Source organism: Eptesicus fuscus, chromosome 8 (assembly GCF_027574615.1).
Source record: "Eptesicus fuscus isolate TK198812 chromosome 8, DD_ASM_mEF_20220401, whole genome shotgun sequence".
Classification (NCBI taxonomy): Eukaryota; Metazoa; Chordata; class Mammalia; order Chiroptera; family Vespertilionidae; genus Eptesicus; species Eptesicus fuscus.
In genome coordinates, this window is record NC_072480.1 from 46,188,434 (window position 1) to 46,211,341 (window position 22,908).

Genomic DNA, 22,908 nt, shown 5'->3' on the forward strand with positions numbered 1-22,908 from the left:
GACACTGTTTTCCACAGACTAATAAAAAATGCTTACAAATACAATCAGATAAAGCTCCGAGTCTGAAAACAGCCTTTAAGCTGGTTAGAAAGCTGGAAAACTATCCCAGTAGTTAATCCTCCATCCTACCCATTTGACACTTCCTTAGTTACCAGAGTTCATTCATCTTTGAAGCTTTTTGCATTCTGTTTTGGTGAAAGCAACCATATCTTTAATAAAAGTATTTTCTGCTAGTTGACACATATCTTCCTTTCGGAAAACAAACAAGAAAAATATCCCCAAAGATAAGAAATAAGAACCTATCTGTAATCATTAGGACAAATCCTTTGGTGACACAATTATAATCATTGTTTCTTTGAAGGATCAAGAACAAGATATTACAGTTGAAAACATAGATCACTCCTTTACGATATAATTATCATTCTTTTCTGAAAATTAATTATGTGCACAGACTGTGATGAGGTATTCACTGACGGTTTGTTTTGAATAAACTTGCAGCGACTTCTTTGAGGCTGGCTTATAACTTCTAGATATGATGGCTTGCCCGTGAGAATGCTGCACTATTCTCTGTACGCTGCCTTCCAGTGCCATTAACTGAGATTCCAGCAGTCACAGCCCTGCAGCTGCCCTGGTCCCGTGAAGGAGAACTGAAGGATCCATTGTCATTGGAAGGCTCCTTGCACTGTCCTGTCACACAGACTTTCAAATGCCTTCTGACTTTGGTTTGTAAACACTCCAGGGTGATTGCAATTTTTTTGCAAGGGAGTTTTACAAAAGCTCTGGAAATGATCAAAGAAAATTCTTTGAATTGAAGAAAGAAAACTCTACCACATTGGCATTTATGATAAAACATTTGGGGGAAAACAAGAAAATAGATTGTTCTAAATACTTTCAAGAGATCTAGAGTAGACCCTAAGTGTGATGGCAATTTAAATTACCAAATTTTGCTGGCAAGACTCAAGTCATACCAGATTCACTTTTCTCTTTAAGGAATTTTTTAAAAAATAAAGATACTTTTAAGTATGAGGTTATTCTTCCAGGTTTAAGTAATCTTACATGCTTGTTCAAAAATGTCTATCTGTTTTGGGTAAAAAATGTTTCAGGTTTTAAAAACGATTCTGAATTTATTTATTACATTTAAAAATTTTAAAATACCCCCCAAACCATTTTGGGATCTGTTCAGGCCCGACATAGGCTGTGAGAGAGGTTACTGGCATTTGAAGAATTCAAATGGCTAGAAATGTAAAACAAAGAAGTAATGTAATGGTTTATGCTCTTTTGTCATCTGAGCAGAAATAAGGATTGAATGAATAGCCATTGTAATGTTGTTCCAGCCCTGGCAACTTTGTTGATCTTGGAAACCTACTGTTTTCTAATCTGTGCTTGGCGACTTTTAAAGTTTCAATAATATTTGCTTGTTAATGAATCAGACTTTGTTCCAGGCATTCCTGACTATTGATTTTGCATTAATTAATAGCTTTTATTGATAAGTCACTAAGACCAGAGCAGGGTATTTTGCTGGGTGCTGCCTAAGACCAGAAAAGAGATATTGCAATTTATGATCTTGAACTCTGAGTCCAGGCTGCCTGGCTTCAAATCCTGGCTCTGCCACTTATTGGCTGGGTAACTTTGGGCAGATTGTTTGACCTCTCTCAGCCTCAATTTCTTCATTTATAAAATAAGGATAACAATAGAAACTACCTCAAAGGGTTGTTTGATGATTAAATGAGTTAATACAAGTTAAAGGCTTAGAACAGTTGCTGGCATTTACTAAGCACCAATAGCTACTATAAAGATAACTTGCAAAAGTTTCATTTTTAAAAAAAATATATATTTTATTGACTTTTTACAGAGAGGAAGGGAGAGAGATAGTTAGAAACATCGATCAGCTGCCTCCTGCACATCCCCCACTGGGGATGTGCCCGCAACCAAGGTACATGCCCTTGACCAGAATCGAACTCGGGACCCTTCAGTCCTCAGGCTGACGCTCTATCCACTGAGCCAAACTGGTTTCGGCAACAAAAGTTTCATTTTAATGGGAGTAGCAGTAGATAAAAACAAAGCGATTTGACCACAGAGGAAATAATACTAGCTAGGAATTAGAACTGGGTGCTGTATCCTAGTTCTATCCTTGCATTAATATATTCTGTAGCTTATCTAATGGTGACTACCACACTTGCCCCTAAGGCTCGCAGCAGGATGAAGAGATCTGGATGAAATAACGTATGCTTTCTACATGAAGTCTTCCCCTAATTAATTGTTCCTTCTTGGACATTCCTGGTGCCGTTGACTTGTATTTTCTTTTTTTAAATTACCTTTTTCAAAACATTGAATTTATTGGGGTGACATAGGTTAATAAAACCATACAGGTTTCAAGTGTACAATTCCATAACACATCATCTATATACTTCATCATGCACTCACCACCCAAAGTCAAGTCTCTTTCCGCCACTATTAAATCTCCTCTGTGGCCGCTTCCCGCTCTGGCAATCACCATACTGCGTGCTGTATGTGGGGTTTTCTCCCAACCGCCCTCCCCTCTGACAGCTGTCTGTCTGTTCCCTGTTTTCATCATGATACTTATCACACTAAGTCTTGTACCATAGTTTCTCATATGCTTTTTCTACAGCCAGATAAGGTCTTGGTGGCAGAGACACTGTTTTACTCACTCTTAAAATACCATCTAGCATTGTGACTTGAATGTAATAGACATGTAATAACTGTTTATGATAAAAGGGCTCTGACAAGTATAGCTTGCCAAATAAACAGAACTGTTATTATTACTATTATTGTTATTATAACTACTACTGCATGTAACTTTATAGGATATAATTACATGGGTAGTAGAGTAGTAGAGTTGGGTGGGGTCAGAACAGAGGAGGACTAGAGCCTTACCCCAGAGTTATCGATTGCACGTTCAGTTCCAGGTCACGACAATGAAGTGAAACGTAATCTTGCTTTCAATTAAAAAAAAAAAGCAAAGCAACATCTGTAGAGTGTAATAAAGCAAAGCACATAAAATGAGGAATGCCTGTATTTACACAAATTCTGGCGTCATATTTTCTTTTGTTTTCTCTCTGCATTATCCCCTTACATGAAAATGCACTCATTCGATGCATGTGTTTTTCTACCTTATAACTGGGTGAGATGAAAAATAATCAATTATTATGGGGTCTGTAAAAAGCCTTTTGATCCTCCTGTGTTATTACCATTTGGTAAATGAGTTTTATGGAAATAATCAGGTTCTTGTCTAAATTTCAACTAGAACTTGGAGAGTTATGTATGTACTCACCTATTCTTTAAAAACCTATTTCAATGTTTCTTTGCCATGTGCTAAACACTGTGCTAGGCACTGCACAATGGCAGTGGGATCTCACAGTAGTCAAGTCTATTATGTGTGGATAAACAGGAATGTCCATTAAGATGCCAAAAAAAAAAAAAAAAAAAAAAAGCAAACACTGTAGTCTGGGCTGAATCCACATGAAATCACAGCCAGGGACCTTTGATCTCAGTGTAACACATTCGGTGACTTTCTCTTGCAGTAATTGGATCCATCAACTTGAATGAATGTGATGCTCATATTAAGGTATGTCCACTGCACTGATTGAAAATGTACATTTCAGACATGGCACTTACTCTGAGAGGAATTGTACTCTAAGACAATGGTATGAGGAAAGGAGTGGTTGGACCACCAGAAACTGATGAGAATTGTCATTTTCATGATTTAACTTGGGCAAGTAACCTAACCTTGTTAGGTCATCTATAAAAGTGGGACAATAATCAGCTGTTCCTAGGTTTCCTTGGAGAATTCAATTTACAAATTCAAGAAGAAACTACGCTGTTTTGCAATTCTGTGGCTGCATCAATTGGATGGCCATAGATCATTAGAGATGTATGTGAAAACTACAAATCAAAATAAGTTTACTTTCTCTCTTAAAAGAACGAGTGGTATATGGGTGTTTCTCATCAGCTTATGGTGTTTCAAACATATCTGTAAAGCATGAAGTTTTCAATGAGACATGTAAATATTTTTCCTATCTTCTTTGAGAACCTCTGAAACCACCTTGTGTATTTCATTTAAAATGAAAAAAAATTAAAATCGAGCAGCTATGTGTGAAATTTCTTCCAAAACACAAAGCCTACAAATTTGCATCAAAATAAAAAAATCAAGTCTGCTTAATTAAAACCTTGACACCATCAACCTCTTTTAATTACGTCCATGTTAAAGAGACTGGCATCCTGGGGGTACCAGCTTAAAACCAGTATGCATTTTTCGTGTCTCTGGTGTGTATACATGTGTAATTCACAGAGGGGGGTAAAAAGAGGAAGGAAAGAAACGATTTAAAATTTCTCTAGACATAAATCTTTTCACACTTTTAAAACAGGAAGAGGGCACAGTTCTATTTGCAGAATAGAAATTTAGGCCAGAATGTTTTCTCTCTCTTTTAGGTCTAAATTTCAATGAACGCGTTCTTTTTAAGAAACAAAGACTTTTATAATAAGTGCTACTTAGAAAACACAGTTCTGAAGCTCGACTACTGGTTGCTTGGATGTATTCTATAGACCATATGGGGCAAATGGGGGAGGAACCGGCTGTTTATTCCTCTCCTCTAGAGTGTATACATTTTGCACTACAGCGACTGCTGTTCTTTTCATGTTAGTTCTTGTTGTCTTCTCTAGCCTGTGCCTAGTCCCAATTTCTTTTCTAATGTGGAACTCAGCAGCTCTTTGTTCTCATTGTGTCTATCGTCTCCCTTTCTTTGTGTTGCAGGGATACTGCTACCCGCATCTGCCACTGAGCATGCGGAAAAAATCCTTCAATAGATTCTTTAGTTAGGACTTTTCAGTAGTCTTATTCCACTTCTCCAGGTTTTAGTAATAACCAGAATATCCAGAAGATAAACGGAAACTTGGAAAGGTGATGGGTGATACAGGTGGTTTGGTGGTGGTCTAGCCAGCTGGAAGGAAGGTTCCGGGTAATTATACACACATGCTTATCTAATTTATTGAAGCTCTCACCAAGCAAGTCAAGTACAGAACACCCGCTTCACATAGAAGCTAGAGATACAGTTTGACAACCGAGAAGACACAAGTGTTTCTGAGCAGGTAGGCACAGAGCCAATCTAAGACCAACTGATACAATGGGTTTGTGTCCCAGAGCCATGTGGTTCATTGTCACAAAGATTGGTGTGTAAAGTCCCTGAGTCAGCCCTTCACAAGATATCAGAGGATGAGAACCAGTTGTGTGGACTTTTCTCAGAATAAAATCTATGACTTCTGTCTGATTGTATTAGACATTTAAAATGCTAAGTCAACAGCAATGGAAGAAAACTGGATTCAATTCTTCTGCTTTAAAGCCTCTCCTTCCTCATCTTAAAGCAAGTTTGCTAATGTTTTCCACAAGATGTAAGAAACAGGTGAGTTAGGGGTAGAGTTCTGAGGCGTTCTGTTTTTCTTTTGTCCCCCAGCAAGTCTGACCTTAATAGCTTGTAAATTATTTAACAGGTGGAGCGCTACACAGTTTTACTCATGTGTCTGGCATAATGACTTTCATCTGTTTTATTCACTGCTTGCATGGCCAAGTCTTACAAAGGTGTCAGGCGCAGAGTGGGTGCTGTTTTTTGTTAAATGAATATATGAATATATATGGTATGGAGAAACGATCGTCTTATCGGGGCAAACATTGGTGGTAATAGAATAGTTCAAATTGGACTATTTTTGAATAAACTGAAGTGAACATTTGTCTCTTTAGCAGTTGGCCACTTTCCCTCTCTTAGTGAGGGAGATTTCTTCTTTCTCCTCAGCCTCCCCTCTCCCACCATTTTGCTTCTGTATCACCAATTAGTGGATCGACAGCATCGTTTCAAAGCCTTTGTGTTCCCTGTATTTACCTTTCGGGTCTTAGGGTAACAGTCCCTTGCCTTTTGATTTTCTATGGGTTTCATTAGCTAGTGCCTAGCAGACAATGTCGCTAAAGCCCAACAGTGTTTTTGGAAGGTAACAAACCAGAGGGCGCGAGGTGCACGCCCCTAAGGGCTCGCACCTGCAGCAGCGGATTCTTGGGGACCCCGCCCCCGGCTCGGGGATGCTCGCACTGCGCACTCCTCCCGGGGGCGGGAGGATGTGCCTCTGGCGGGAAAGTTCCGTCAAGGTCCAATCAGGCACCTGGGATTAGGTAGCCTGGGCGGAGCAGAGGCCCCGCCCCTTTGAAGCCTCGCACCCCAGGCCGGTCCTCCACCCAGGCCCCGCCCACCGGTGCCCGCGCCCCACCCCACCCTGGGGCCGCGACTAAAACCCGGAGCCGCGCTGGCGCCCAGGGGACTGGAGAGACGCTCTGAGCATGTGCAGAGCAGCTCGGCGGAGGCTGCCTCGGCCCGAGGCTGGGGCCCGGTGCTGATGCGAGCATCCGACTCAGCCTCAACCTCAGCCCCAGCGCGGTCGGCCCTGCCGGCGGGGGAAGCAGGGAAGGAGCCGTAGCCTCCCCGCGGCCGGAGGAGCCGGCGCGACGGTGCGCAACCCCCAGCAGCCGCGGCGCCCACGGGGCCCACGATGATGGCGGAGCAGGTGAAATGCGCCTCGGCGGGGGGCGGCTCCGGAGCGGGCTCCGGGCCGGTGGTGAACGCGGAGCTGGAGGTGAAGAAGCTGCAGGAGCTGGTGCGCAAGCTGGAGAAGCAGAACGAGCAGCTGCGGAGCCGGGCGGCCAGCGCGGCCGCCGCCCCGCACCTGCTGCTGCTGCCGCCGCCGCAGCCCGCCGCGCCGCCGCCCGCCGGGGCCTGCAGCCCGCTGGGTCCCCGGAGCCCCCCGGCCACCGCCGCCGCCGCTTCGGGGGGCCTGGGGCTCGGGCTGGCGCTGGGCGCCGGCGGCGGCGGCGGCAGTGGGAGCGGCGGCACCAGCCCCGCTTTCCCGGGGACCTACTGTCTGCCCAGCCCCGCGCCCTCCCTGCTCTGCAGCCTGGCGCAGCCCCCCGAGGCGTCCTTCGTCTACTTCAAGCCGGCCGCGGGCTTCTTCGGCGCGGGCGGCAGCGGGCCGGAGCCGGGGGGCGCGGGGACGCCTCCGGGGGTCCCCCCTGCGCCGCCCTCACCGCCCCCCACGCTGCTGGACGAGGTGGAGCCGCTGGACCTGGAGAGCCTGGCAGCCTGGCGGACCGAGGACGACTACACCTGGTATTGCCGAGCTCCGCTCCCTGCCCCAGGACCCTGGCCTCCGAGGCCCCGGAAGGCGGGGAGGGCGTGGGCTGGAAGAGGGGGGCGGGCGGGCTCGCCAGGGCCCCCGGACGTGGTTGTCTGGCAGGTGCCAAGTTGGGCGCTGAAAGGAGGCTTAACTTGAGGGCGGAAACCTGCTTCCAGTAGCTCCCGCCTTGCAGAAGGGGATGCACGGGTCCCTCCATCTCCTTGTATTCTGCTCTCTGCTGATTGTTGGGTCCCAAGCTCCCCGTTTGCGTGAATTGAAAAACCCGTGCTATTTTGTCCTTTTGTTACTCGGTATTGCTCCTTTTCCCAGTCTTTTTTTTTTGGTAGTGACGGGGGATGGGTAGGGGTTGGCCTCGGCCTGTGACTGTTTCTGTTCTTTCTTCCCACACGAAGGCTGGATGGGGTTCCCGTGTGGTCCCTCCTCCCGTGGCATACCAGGCTGCTTAGCGATGGAGCTCTCCTTAGAGAGTCTTCCTGCACTCTGCGTTGCCGCCCTATGTCCATTCCCTGCATTTTCATTGAGAGCTTTCATTTCAGAGACTGACTTTTTATTTTTATTTTTAAAGGTGGCTTTCCTATCAATAATGTTGAAAAATTGCGGGCTTTTTAGGGAATGGAGTGGGAAGCTTGAGGACACTTGATTGCCTAGCAACCAAGGCACTTTCTTTAATTTTTAAAATTGAACTGTTGATTGAAGAAAAGTGAGATTAGAGGAACTTATTTTTTATTTGTCAGAAACTTGGAAGTTCTTAAAACATGTGAGGCTGGCAGAATTTATTTTTCAGTTGAAATCTGGTTAGCTCTTTCTGCTTTCCATCAGTGAGCCACTTTGGAGGGGTTCTAATTCTTGTATTGCTTATTTTTCATGCAACTTGCTCATGGAGTCATAATAATATACTTTCTTCAGTCACTAGAGGTGGTGGGATATGGTCAGGTGAGTAGAAGCTTCAGATAGGGTGGAACTTAGGCTCATGCCAGGGAAAAGGAACAGCACTCTCCTCCACACAGCAGTGACATGAAGAAGAGCTGCCATCCCTCTTGTATCGTGGCGTTTAAAATTTAAGACCCTTCCTCCTTTTGCAAGCTGGGCTTTCCTTGCTTCCTTTGTTTTCCTATTGCATGATTGCACAGGAGGGACTTGGAAATGGAGAACCTTACTGGTTTCCTTTTGCGAACTGTGCAGTTCCTGTTCCCTTACTCTTCCGTGTGAGCTCTGTAAAGTGCATTCGCTAATTGGTTTGCCTCTGAGAACCAAAATGCATGGAGCATATTCATATGTAAGGCATTCATCCTCCTTGTCAGTACTTTACTCTTTGGTGGTAGCTCAAGTTGTAAAAATCAAGACAACTTACTACTTTCTGGGACTTCAAGCCATTCTTTTTAGAAGCTGCACCTTTATTTTTGTGGAACCCAAGTGTATTGTAAGCTCAGTTTCAGCCTGAATATGGTACTGGAAAATGCTCTGTTGGTGGTTCTTAGGTTATCACTAACTATAAGACCTTATGCCACTCTCATATTATTTTGGGTTGATTTCGTCCCCGTTTGACCTTTTCTGAAGATATGTACTTAAGTCATGGAAAGGAACTTGTTTGCATTTTTTTGATGGGGATTAATTATGTGCCTTAAAATATTAGCATTTAAAGATTATGATGATGCTATTACTATTTTATAAGTATATTAGATTGGTGATAGTATATACATAGCTAATATGCTTTTAATATTTTCTCTTTTGAATGGATTTCTACCATAATTAGTTATCATCCAAGTATTGCTAGTATTTGATATCTAGACTTTCCTTTTGTAGTTTATTTTTAATCAAAATAGCATTGAAATAACTTTAAAAAATAATCAGGCTAATCCAACTAAGTAGGTATCAGCACTTTAGATGGTTTGAATCGAATTTAAATTGTAGTAGGTTCTACTAATTTACACCTCAAGTATATAGGTGAATAGATAAATCTTGCCTTGACACTACAAATGTTTTTACAGACAAATGGCAGAGTACTCTATAAATACTATATCTTCCTCAAAACAAACCTAGGAATAGAATCCCAGGTGGAAAAACAGGGAGGGATCATTAATCTTATTGGGATGGATGTAAACATTTTTTAAGGTCACCTGATTTACAGGAAACTTTCTATCATAGCATTTTATGCATTGAGATATTTTGGTATTGCAATATTTGGGCCTTTTGATGAATAGTCACCAGGGTTTAACCCATTTGTTAATGCTTGCAAAGCTCTCTAAAGTTCTGTCATCACTGCAAACTGTATGTCCCTGTTTTGTGGTGTCTTAGGTCTTTTTTCCAAACAGTTATTTAACCTGTACGTATTTTCCATCTATAACAAAACAACACAATTTTAATGTAAGAAGAATGATGTGTTTTGCTTTTCATTTTGATGAAAAGTTTTGAAACAAAACAGTTGGCTTATTTCTTCAAATACATATCTCAGTCGAATTTAAAACATTTAATTTTGCCATAATATCACCTAGTTATCTTAGCACAGTGCTGCTAGAATGAAATGTCTCAGAAAATTAAAGTTGACTGTGGTTCCAGAACCTTAATTCTTAAGTCCAGTTATTATAGTCCCATGCCATAGTGTGTCAGCTCCCTTATTTCATTGTTAAGGAACTGAAGTTATTAAATGAAATGACTTATGTAAGCTCCTCCAGTTATGTACTGAAATAATTAAGACCAAAAATCCAGATTGTTTTCACAGATTCAGAAGTGTTTTATACCATTGAGAATTTCCCTCAGCTTTGATGTGACCCATTAGTGGGCTATATAGTCAGTTTAGTGGATTGTCAGCATTTTTTTTTTTAAATGAAGTGCAGTAGAATATAAAATTAGAGTGTATTAATATCTTACAATACAAACTTGTCTTGGGTAAACTTATTTTAGTTTTACATGTGTGTGACCTGGGTTGAAATAGTAAATGTATTTGTGCATTGTGGTCAGAGTTAGAAAAATTCCCAATTTGTACTGTTTGAAAGCAAAATGAACTTGGAGAAAACAGGTGGGAAAGCATAGCTCTCTCAAGATAGAGTGGCACTGGGGAAAGTCAGTTCTTGTACACCTCAACCAGGAAGATAAATCTATATTCAGAAAATGCCAAGATAAAAACATGCCAGCTAATACATACAAGGTAGTCATAAAGCAAGGCCGCTATTTTAGTGGAGTGGTAATTAGCAGAATATTGAGACTTGTGTAAAGGAATGTGGCAGGGATTTTAACCTTGTCCAACTGGAAAGGACAGGAGGAAAGTTCATAATTTTAGAGGGGAAAAATGTTATGTGTACAAAGTAAAGAAAATTTAATGAATGAATATTCATCTTCCATGTGTAACACCAAGACCTCAGACAGCTGGCTAAAACCCTTGCCAATTTTCCATCAAAGCTGTTGAACACCTTGTACTATACATATGGCGCAGCTCAATTAGACCACCTAAACTATTTTTTTCTCCCCGTAATTGATTTTCAGTGAAAAGGCCAGAGGGTGCGGCACTTTCTGACAATGCTAATTGAAAACAGCAGTGTTTTCTAGGAGCCAAAAGGAGTTGACTGAAGTATGTGCTGATGTGTCTTTCAAATGAGTATCTTCGAAATACTTCAAGGAGACACTGAAATAGAAGTTTAGACTTAACTGCGGATGGAGAGGAGAGAGTCTGCTATAGGACAGTTCAGTCACTAAAATTTAGATGTCACATATCCTTTTATAGCTTAGTGTGGTAGTACCTTTCTTTTGCAATGGCTGATCAGTTTGACCCTAGCCAGGTGCTTGTTCATTAAACACTGTTTAATTTGACTGGGGATTGATTGATTTTGCTTATTAGTGCTGATGTTTTAGCTTTCCTTAAAACTTGTGATTGAAGTCTCTTAAAATTACTTTGGAAATTGCTACATATTATTTTTTAGAGATGGATGTGTGTGTGTGTGTGTGTGTGTGTGTTTGTGTGATATAATATAGATATAGATTGATAGATATAGGTAGGTAGTTAGATAGATATTGCTTTACCATTTGCTTTTGTATTATCTGGAGAAAGATGACTTTAGAACCAAAACATTTACTTCCGAATAATAGAGATTTTTTTCTGGGCAGTAATAATACTTTATTTGAAGCATTATAATGGGCTTTGTGTTACTTCTGACCTCCCAGTGTTAGCACATGAATTAAGTCTAGGGTCATATATGGAAAAGAAGATAGTATATGAGAAGGGTCAATTTCTAGTCATGTGCTTTTGGAAGTTATTGAAGTAAAGTTAAAGAAAATCATTGTGGGACATTTCAAATATTCTTGCGAGACTCAATTACATCAATTAAACAATAGAAGTTGAAAGAGTAGTTTCAACTAGGAGGTATGTTGTATTAATGATGGCAAAATAGGGTATTGTAAATGTTGCTGGAATTGTAATGACAATGAATGAGGCAATTTTTTAAATGACTTTTTAGAAGATTAGACTTTTTAGGAGAAATTCAGGTTTTTCTTTGTTTACCCAATTTTAGAGATATATTGTTTACCCAATTTTAGAGATATATTGTACTCAAGGAGTTTGTAGCTACAGGATTTCTCTAACTGCCATTTTTCTTCTTTATTTAAATTCAGCTGTAGTCCTTAGCTGTAGAAAGAGTAGGCTTGAGGCTATCTGGGCTACATTGGTTGGAGACTAACTCTGAAAATAATCACTTGTTTTAATACCATATATTTACATAGTGCTTCCAAAGTTTTATCAAAGTAATGCAATAAATAGGATGTACATAGTTCAGAACTCACCTATAGCAAGGCTCATTCCAGAAAGCAGCAGTCCTCTACTCGTCCCTGCCTTCGAGTCCTCCACATGGGCATCGCTTTATGCTCTTCTACCTGTTTCTTTTGTCCTCAAGTCTTTATGCTGTAGGGACTTAGACATCTGTGGACTTGTTTTGGAAGGAGCGCTCTTCCCCTCACCCCCAAACCACCATATCTCCTTTCCCTTCTCTTGTTTTCTATAATTTTTGTATTAAATCATTGTAATGCCTGTATTATGATTATAACTGTTATTAGCTGAACCCTTTTAATTGTATCTTACATTTATTGTCTCTAATCCCTTTGCTCCTCCAAGAGTTAATAATGGTCTCTCTTTTTCCCCCTTCACTTTCTTTAACCTATTATTATTATTTATCCAAATACTACTGGAGCCATTAAATTCCTTAGTAAGCCCAAACACATTTGTTAATCTTTTAAACCTGTCTTTAAAAATGTAGGCGGTTTGGCTCAGTGGATAGAATGTCGGCCTGTGGACTGAAAGGTCCCAGGTTTGATTCCATTCAAGGGCACATGCCCAGATTGCAGGCCGATCCCCAGTAGGGGGTGTGCAGGAGGCAGCCGATGAATGATTCTCTCATCACTGATGTTTCTCTCTCTCTCTCCCTCTCCTTTCCTCTCTGAAATAAATAAAAATATATTTTTAAAAATGTATTTTGTAGTGCCATTTCTTCTGGAACTCTTAAGCCCATTACTCCAGTCTTTACTGTTTGCTCCTTAGGCTGGATGCCCAGTATTGTTGTCATGCGAATTCCTTAGGTTTCATTCCTCTATAGGATCTCCCATTTCTTAAATTATTTGTCTTCCTATTTAATTTATTCTTGAAGGTGGGGCACAGTCTCCATTAGCTTTCTGAGAAAGGGCACATGTATGAGAAGTACACTTTGAAATCCTGCATATTTTGAAAATGTCTATATTCTCTTCTCATACAAAATTCATAATTGGGCTGGGTATAAAAGACTAAAAGTCAATCGTTTTCCCCTCATGTTTGAAGGCATTGTTCCATTTTGTTCTAATTTTTATTACTTTCTAGATACTTAAGTGCACTGTGGTTTGGATATATAATCCTTCCTGACCTTTTTTTTTTTTTTTTTTTTTTTTATCCCTAGTATTCTACAGTATCACATTGTACCTTGGTATGGGCCTCTTTACTCATTTATTGTACTGGGCATTTGTGGTACTTTCACTGTAACTCAGTGGCCTACCTTTAGCCCTCAGAAATTTTCTGCTTTTTCCCCCCCATAACCTTCTGTGTGTGTCTTTGTGTCTGTGTGTGTGTGTGTGTGCGCGCACGTGCGTTTTAGAACTTGCAATCAGGTCTAGGTCCACCTGGTGCAGCCATTTAATTTTATCTCCATTGTAAATCTGTCTTTGTTTTGCTTCAGGGAGACTTCTTCAACTTACTTACTGAATATAATAGTTTCATTTTCCAAGAATGAAGAAACTATTTCTTTTTAATATCCTGTTTTTGTTTTATGAATGCAACATTTTCTCTCAGATGATCCTATATAATAAAAGCTTAATATGCTAAGTGTCCAGTCGTCCATTCAACCAATCAAAGCGTATTATGCTAACGATATGCTAAGGCTGCTCAACCACTCGCTATGATGTGCACTGACCACCGGGGGCAGAAGATTGACTGATTGACCAGTCACTATGACGTGCACTGACCACCAGGAGGCAGACACTCTGACCGGTAGGTTAGCTTGCTGCTGGGGTCCGGCCAGTCAGGACTGAGCGAGACTGGCCAGACATGCCCTGAAACCCTCCTGCAGTCCCTCCCAGGCTGGCCAACCTTCCGTGTCCCTCCCTGGCCTCAATCATGCACCAGTGGGGTCCCTTGGCCTGGCCTGTGCCCTCTCTCAATCCAGGACCCCTCAGGGGATGTCGGAGAGCCGGTTTTGGCCCGAGTCCGCTCAACACAGGATCTTCTCCCTGGTGGTCAGAGCGCCGCTCAGCCAGAAGCCGGGCTCACGGCTGGCGCTAAGTCAGTTGGACATCCCCTGAGGGCTCCCGGATTTTCGTGCACAGGGCCTCTAGTATTTTATAGTTGTCTCGGGTTTTTTCATCTGTTCTCTGTATTGTTTTTCTCCTCAGTTCTTTTTCGCCCCCTCCACTTTTAGTCTCAGGGTTTTATTTAAAAGGGATAGTCCAAATATCTGGTATCATTGGTTTTCTGTTCATACCCAAAGGAGGTATTGAAATTGATCTAAAATTCTGCAGGGGTGGAGTTTTTGGACTGGTATACTTTACTAAGTGGGTGGATAGCAGTTCAGGTTTCAGTATCTTTGAGTCTTCTCATGGGCTTTTCTGTTTTTCGAGACATAAACCTTCCATACTCCTGGAAGTTATAAGGAAGGCAGTCAGTTTTAAGGATGGAAAGGGTTCTAATCCATAGACTCTCATTTAGATACTTTGCTTCAGTAAGGTTCTTCATCCCTCCTTGAACTACATTTGATGTGCCTGAAGTCAGAGCTTCTCCGGCTCAGCTATCCACATCGTAAGCCTCTGGTGTTAGGTTGTGATGGAGAAGCGGTGGTGGGACTGGCTGTTATGGGGTAGAGTCGGGGCTCTTGGATTCCATTTGTTCCTTAGGCAGACTTGCAACTGAATTCCCTGCTTTTAGTCACATGATCTATGTTCTAGGAACTTCAGGGTGAGGGTCAGACAAATAGCATGGATGGAAATAGAGTAGGAACAACAGAAATCCCCATAAATAAATATGACAGAGTGAGTCACATAGTAATCAAATGTGCCTGTGGAAAGTGAGCATTGCTTTTGAATTTGCTGTGAGGCTGTGTGGTCAAACGAAAGAACTAGATTACATAGGCTCTAAGAGATGAAAGAAACCTTCCTGTGGAGTTCCCCTACAAGCAAAAAAAAAAAAAAACAAAAAAAAACCACCAAAAAACACCTCCCCCCAAAAAGTAAACAACAACAACAAAAAATGGTGTGAGGATCTGAAGTCCTGAGGGACGCTGGTTGATGGAAGCTTCCTAGTAGCAGAAGATAAGAGCTTTTGCCCCTCGTGAATCTAGAGGTAATGGGCAGAAAGTGCTTCAGAGAGTAGCTTCACATGGCAGCTGAGAAGGATTTGAGAAGAAGCAAAGGCTCAGACAGTGACATGATTTGTATTTTTATTAAACAGTGAGGTTGTTTTATCCACTTAAAGCCTAGAGATAAGGAAGTTTCTCACTTGACTAATTTAGTGGCTCATTTATGTCAGGGCTGTGGCACCTGCTTTTCTCTCTCTGATTCACCTATGTGGTAGATGGCTACTTGAGTTTCAAGTCTCAAGAATATTGAGGGACAGTCCCTATCTCATAACTTTTATTTTAAAAGCTTTATTAAGGTGAAATATAAACGGCATATACTTAAAATGTGCTATTTGATAGGTTTTGATTTGTGGTCCACCCATAAACACACCACAATCAAGAAAGTGGCTATGTCCCCACACTGAGTTTCTTTGTGGCCTTTGTATTCCCTCTCTCCTGCTCCTGCTCACTTCTCCAGCCCAGGCAACCAGTGATCTGTTTTCTTTCCATCTGGATTGGTTTGCATTTCCTATACTGTTAGAGGCATGAAATCATATAGCATGTACTCTTTTTCATTTATTTGTGTTTGTCTTTTTACAATCAAAATAATTATTTTTAAATTTATCTGTGTTCCTTGAATCAAAATATATAGTTCATTCCTTTTCATCAGTTGTATGGACAACAGTTTATCTAGTCATCTTTCTTTTTTTTTAAATATATTTTTATTGATTTCAGAGAGGAAGGGAGCGGGAGAGAGAAATAGAAACATCAGAGATGAGGGAGAATCATTGATTGGCTGCCTCCTGCACGCGCCCTACTGAGGGTCAAGCCCACAACCCGGGCATGTGCCCTTGATCAGAATCGAACCTGGGACCCTTCAGTACTCAGGCTGACTCTCTATCCACTGAGCCAAACCGGCTAGGGCATCTATTCATCTTTTAATGAACAGTTGGGTTGTTTTCAGTTTTTGGTTATTACAAGCAAGTCTTTGTTATGGACACATGCATTCATGTCTTTATAGGCTAAATACTTAGTGACTTTTGAATGGCTGAAACGGAGAGTAGGGGTATGTTAACTTCTTAAGAAGCTGCCATAATCTTTTCCAAAGTGGTTGTGCCGTTTTACATTTCTACCAGCAGTGTATCAGTTTCAGTTGCTCCACATCATCAGTATTTGCTGTGACTGGTCTTACTAATGTTAGCCATCTGATGCATGTATAGTAGTATCTCATTGTTGTTCTAGTTTGTATTTCCCTAATGACAAGCATATTTTCTGTTTGCCGTTTGCCATCCATAGATTTTCTTTGGTGAAATGTTTGCTCAAATCTTCTGTCCATTTTTAAAAATTGGGTTGCTTATATATAGTCTACATACAAGTTTTTTTAATCAGATATATGATTTGCAAATATTTTCTTCCACTCTGCGGTTCATCATTTGTTCTTTTAATAGTGTCTTTTCAAAGAGCAAAGTTTTAACTTTGAAGTTTAATTGATAATTTTTTCTTTTACGGATTATGCTTTCAGTATAAGAAATTATATCTAAGATTAAATATTTGCCAACCCAGGGATACAAAGACTTTCGCCTGTGGTTTCTTCTAAAAATTTTGTAGTTTCAGGTTTTACATTTTTGTCTGTCATCTGTTCTGTGTTAACTTTGAATATTGAGGGAAGTATGGATCAAAGTTTATTTTTGCATATGGATGTCCATGTTCCAGCTCCATTTGTTCAAAAGATGATCTTTTCTGCATTGAATTGTCTTTGTAATTTGCCAAGAATCAGTATTCCATCTATGTGTAGCTCTGTTTCTGGACCATCTCTTTTTGCCTATTGATCTATTTATCTTCATGCCATGTTGAAACTGTCTTCAGTACTATAGCTTTGTAATGAGTCCCAGTCAGCAGAAGCTGTCTAACTTTGTTATTTTATTTTCTAAAGGTTATTTTGACTATTCTGGGATCTTTGCATTTCCATGTGAATTGTAGAGTCAGCTGTTACATTTCTGCAAAAAGCCTTCTGAAATTTTGATTGGGATTTTGTGTTAAATAGATAGCTCAATTTAAGAATAATTGACATCTTAATATTTAATCTTCTGACCCATAAATATTTTATTGATTTTTAGTTGGAGAGAGAGGGAGGGAGGAGGGAGGAGGAGAGGGAGAGAGGGAGAGAAATAGAAATGTAAAATTACAAAAACCTACCCACAAAGAAAAGTCCAGAACCACATGTGAAAGTGAAACTTTCATGGGTTGCCTCTTGTACAACCCCCACTGGGGTTTGAGCCCAAATCCCAGGCATGTGCCCTAACCAGGAATCGAACAAGCAACCTTTTGGTGCATGGGCCGATGCCTAACCAACTGAGCCACACCTTCCAGGTCCTGACCCATAACTATTGTCTCCCCATTTATTTATATCTTTAATTTATCTCAAGAGTATTTTGTAGCTTACAGTATATAGGTCTTGGCATCCTTGTCAGATTTATCCTTAGGCATTTTGTGTGTGTGTGTTTTTTTACGGTAGTGTAAGTGGAAAGTAAAATTTCAAAAATACTGATTGTTGCTACTATTATATAGAAACACAGTTAACTTTTATACATTGATCTGGTATCCTACAATCTTGCTAGAAAACTCCCTTATTAGTTCTAGTATCTTTTGTGTAGATTCCTCAGATTCTTTTTATATAGATAATCATGTCATCTATGAATAGACAGTTTTACTTCTTTCTTTCCAGAGTAGCTGTTTTTATTTATTGTCTGATTGCACTGGCTAGGACCTCCAGCCCTCGTCTTGTTCTAATATTAGGGGAAAAGCATTCATGGTGCTTCACCATTACAGATGCTGTATTTGTACACGTGTTTAATGCGATCAAGGATGTTTCCTTATATTCCTAACTTGCTGAGAGCTTTTATCAGGAATGGATGCACTATGCTTTAGTCTTTGAGATTATTATATGGTTTTTCTATTTTAGTGCATATGATAAGTTACATTTATGTTTGACTGGGAAGCCAACCTTTCATTCCTGGGATAAACCCTACTTGGTAATGATGAAGTATGCCTTTTATGTATGGTTGAACTCAATTTGCTTAACTATTTAGAATTTTTGCTTCTATGTTCATTAGGGATATTGTTCTTTAATTTCCTTCCTTATAAGGTCTGAGTCTGGTTTCAGTATCAGTAACACTGACGTCATAGGATGTGTTAGGATGTGTTTCTTTGTCTTCTTTTTTTTTTTTTTTTGGTAGGGTTTGAGAAGAATTGATATTCCTTTTTTATGTATTTGATAGAATTCATTGGTGAAAACTTCTGGGTCTGGACTTTTCTTTGTGGGTAGGTTTTTGTAATTTTCCATCCTTTTAGCCCGCATGTTTATGTTTAAAGTGTAAATATTGTAGGCAGCATATAATTGGGTCTTTTGTGACCCATTTGAAAATGAGGAGAATATTATCCACATACCCATCAGAATATTTCCCCTTAGTTTTTATTGGTTAGGATTGTGTCTAGGGCTTGTGCCTAAACCAGTCACTGGGCAAACAGGGATAATGGGATTACTATGATTGGCTTAGCTCAGTGCATCCATTCTCACTGTGTCTCCAGACAGCAGTATCAGTATCTCCTGGGAACTGGTTAGACATTTCAAGTTCTTAAACCCTATCCCAAAACCTACTGAATCTGGTAGGTTAGACTTGCCTGCAAGCCCTCTAAGAGATTTCAATGCACCAAAGATTGAGAACAACTGGCCTAGACTAACCTTTTCTTGGGGGTCTAGAGAGCTACCTAGTGCTGGACAGTTCAGGAGTCCTTTAGCAGGGGAGGGTGAATGGGATGGATTTACATAGGTAGGTGATAATCTTGTCCCAGTAGACGGAGGTGGGGCCCAGGAATATAAATTTTTAGCTAATCAATATACTCTTGATGAAGGCAGGATTGTCCACATTCTCAGGGAATAATGATATATTAGGGTTACTATTAAATCTATTAAAACAGATATTTTAGAATCCTCATTTGCAATAGGAGTTAGCAGATTGTATCCTACTGATACATTGGGCCTGCTGCCTGGTTTATATGGCTGGTCAGCTAAATTTTTACATTATTATTGTGTGTTTTTTATACTGCCTACAAGAAACTCACTTTATTCCTTTTTTATTTATTTATTTTTTTAATTGATTTTTTACAGAGAGGAAGAGAAAGGGATAGAGAGTTAGAAACATCGATGAGAGAGAAACATCGACCAGCTGCCTCCTGCACACCCCCTACTGGGGATGTGCCCACAACCAAGGTACATGCCCTTGACCGGAATCGAACCTGGGACCCTTGAGTCCGCAGGCCGACGCTCTATCCACTGAGCCAAACCGGTTTCGGCTATTCCTTTTTTTATTTAAATTTTTTATTGTTGACACTATTGCAGATGTCTCCCACCCCAATCCCCTCCTTTTCCCACCTCTATCCAGCCCCTGCCCCCTGCCCCTCCTTTGAACCTCACCACATTATTGTCTGTGTCCATGGGCTATGCATATGTGTTCTTCAGCTAATTCCGTCACATTTCTTGATCCAGTCTTCCTCACCCTCCTCCCCTCTGACATTTGTCAGTCTGTTCTATGTATCCATGCCTATGATTCTATATTGTTCATCAGTTTATTTTGTTTGTTAGATTCCATATATTAGTGAGATCATATGGTATTTGTCTTTCTCTGGATGGCTTATTTCGCTTAGCATAATAATCTCCAGGTCCATCCAGGTTGTCTTAAAGGGTAAGAGTTTCTTCTTTTTATAGCAGCGTAGTTGGTCCATTGTGTAAATGTACCACCAATTTTTAAAATATGTATTTTAAAATATGTTTTTATTGATTTCAGAGAGAGGATGGAGAGGGAGAGGGATAGAAAAATCAATGAAGAGAGAGAATTATTGATCAGCTGTCTCCTACACACCCCCTACTGGGGATGGAGCCTGAAACCCAGGCATGTGTCCTGATTTGGAATCAAACCGTTACCTACTGGTTTATTGGTCAACACTCAACCACTAAGTCACTGATGGGCACTTGAGCAGTTTCCAGATCTTGGCCATTGTAAATAATGCTGCTCTGAACATAGGGGTGCATATATTCGTTCTGACTGGTATTTCGGGATTCTTAGGACATATAATCAGAAGTGGGATTGCTGGGTAAAAAGGCAGTTCCATTTTTTATTTTTTGAGGAAACTCCACACTGTTTCCCTCAATGGCTACACCAACCTACATTCCCACCAACAGTGCACTAGGGTTCCCTTTTCTCCACATCCTCGCCAGCACTTGTTGTTTGTTACATTACTAAATGGTTGAAAAGAATCCTATTTCATGACATCTGAAAAATCAGCTTTTAATGTGTATAAAACAGATATTTCAGGTAAATTATAGGAACTTATTCATTTGCATAGCATCTATGATGTTTTTGGACTGCAATAGTAGAGTCGAGTGGTTGTGACAGAGCCTGTCCTACAAAGCCTAAATGCTTACTAGCTGGCCCTTTACAGAAAAAGTTTACCCATCCCTGACTTAAAAGAATAATTTACCAATGAACAGTATATCCCCAACCATCTTGGATAACTGATAAATTACTCTAGTAGGTGGGAGTCCTGACTATAAACAGTAAAAGAGTGAATAATGAAGTGTTATTTCAAGAAAGTGCACTCATTAGAATTATGGTAACTTTGAAGGAATATTACTTTAATGAGATTTGTAATTAGAATGCAGCTTTATAAAATAAGGTCAATTATTAGTCAGTGATTATAATTTTTTCTTTTTTTAGTTAACTATTAGTTAATCCTCAAGATAAACCTTTTTATATAACCCTATCACTGAAATTCTAAAATTTACCTTAGCACAGTATATCAATGAGAAGAAATCTTTGTTTTAACTTATAGTGCCTCCTTGTTATTTTGAGTCCTACCCATTATTATGTAACTAGAGGCCTGGTGCACGAAATTGTGCACTTGGTGGGGGGGTCCCTCAGCCCGGTCTGCGCCCTCTCATAGTCTGGGAGCCGTCAGTCGGACATTCTTAGAGCTGCTGTGGAGGTGGGAGAGGCTCCTGCCACCACCGCTGTGCTCGCCTGCCGTGAGCCTGGGCTCAGGGCTTCTGGCTGAGTGGTGCTCCCCCTGTGGGAGCGCACTGACCACCAGGGGGCAGCTTCTGCATTGAGCGTCTGCCCCCTGGTGGTCAGTGCATGTCATAGCAATTGGTCGTTCTGCTGTTCGGTCAATTTGCATATTAGCCTTTTATTATATAGGATGGTATAGATGCTGGAAGTGAACTCTTCCTATAACATACATTCGAAAGCTGTTGTTTGGCTTCAATGAGAAAGAAGCACTTACCCAATTTAGAATAGACTTTGACTAGAGAAATAGCTGATTATTTGAAAGTTGAGAGCATGAATAAACAACTGACATTTCACTTGTAAAAAGCACATAAGATTTGCTTTGTTTGCTATGTCATGCTTACATATATTAGCTCAAGTTCATGTAAGATTCTATTGCCAAGAAAGAGATGAAAATGTTTCTTTCTAGAAAAGTGAGGTAGTCAGATCATCCTGGTATCTGTTCAAGGTTAGTTCAATAACAAAAGCCTCCAATCTCTGACTCTGAGATATATTTCCACAGTTTTTGGAGTCCTTCCCACCAAGCTGCATCCCCATTCTATTTGGGGATGTTTGTTAAAAAGTAATTTTGGTATTTAAACTAATCAAATGTGAGTTCTGTTTTGGTAGAAATTGTTAATAAATATGTGTTATTTTCTCTAGAAGACAGGTAATCTCTACATACCTATATAATACCTATAATGTAGATTTCTCTTTTTAAGGTTATACGTTGGGTCTTCAAAGACATTCTCATCATCAGAAAAATCCCTGAGCCCTTTGCAGTGGTGTAGACACGTCCTAGATAATCCGACTCCGGAGATGGAAGCAGCAAGGCGCTCCCTGTGCCATAGACTGGAGCAAGGTAATTGCAAACCGATACCTTTACATTCTCAGACTCTCGCCACTGTCAACTCTGTTTTTGCTGATTTTGGAATAGATACTTAAATGGAAAAACCTTGCCCTGAGGTGTGGCTGTTGCATGCACTTCACTTCACATGTATTACACATCAGGGGTTCTTAATATAGAACATATTTAGTTTTTAATATATAACATATTTAGTTTCGTGCTTATTTTTTAGCCAGATTTCTAGCTTGTATTAGTTTGTATTGTACAGTAGGAATACATTTTTTTTTCCTTTCTGTTTTCAAATATACTATAAGTAAAACAGGTCAGTCTTAAATTCTCTGAGATAGTAACAAGGTTGTGTGGCTGAATTCCAAGATAGAAAACTGAAGATCCATTGGACTGACCATTTTGAGTTCCTTAACTGTTTAGTTGGTTGTATAACTGGAAGTCCTAACCTTCATAAATCAAAGCACATAAGATTTGATTTAATAATTATTTGAAAATAATCTTGTATTATATGTAACGTTAGTTAACTTATGGAGCCTAACACAAGTTTAAATTAAAAAAACATTAGGACTGTTATAAAAAGAAAAACGGCAAAATAAATGAGTAGTACTCAGCGCCTTTGATTAAGTAGACTACTTAATTAAAGCTGTGATTATTTAGGCTTTTGATTGTCTCTTAACTTCTCAGTATCTGATTCAGTATTTAGGAACACTGTTTCTATCCCATGGACTACCTGCCTCCAATTGTCAACTTGAGTTTGAAATTGCAGATTTCTGCCTGGCCGGCATGGCTCAGTGGTTCAGCATCCACCTATGAACCAGGAGATCACAGTTCGATTCCTGGTCAGGGCACATACTCAGGTTGCCAGCTTGATCCCCAGTGTGGAGTGTGCGAGGCAGCCAGTCAATGATCTTCTCTCATCATTGGT

The 22,908-nt window shown here is 40.4% G+C and overlaps 1 protein-coding gene across 3 annotated transcripts in view; it reads left to right on the top strand.

The window, feature by feature from the left end:
* The first annotated feature begins 6,549 nt into the window (after positions 1-6,549).
* Positions 6,550-22,908, top strand: part of SLAIN1 (SLAIN motif family member 1) — a 62,132-nt gene continuing 45,773 nt past the window's right edge. For 2 of the 3 annotated variants that reach the window (XM_054720235.1, XM_054720236.1), the window contains exons 1-2: positions 6,550-7,163; positions 21,850-21,989. In XM_054720235.1, the coding sequence (XP_054576210.1) occupies positions 6,550-7,163; positions 21,850-21,989 (754 nt within the window). The remainder of the gene's footprint in view (positions 7,164-21,849; positions 21,990-22,908) is intronic. The other variant, XM_054720237.1, reaches the window with a different exon arrangement.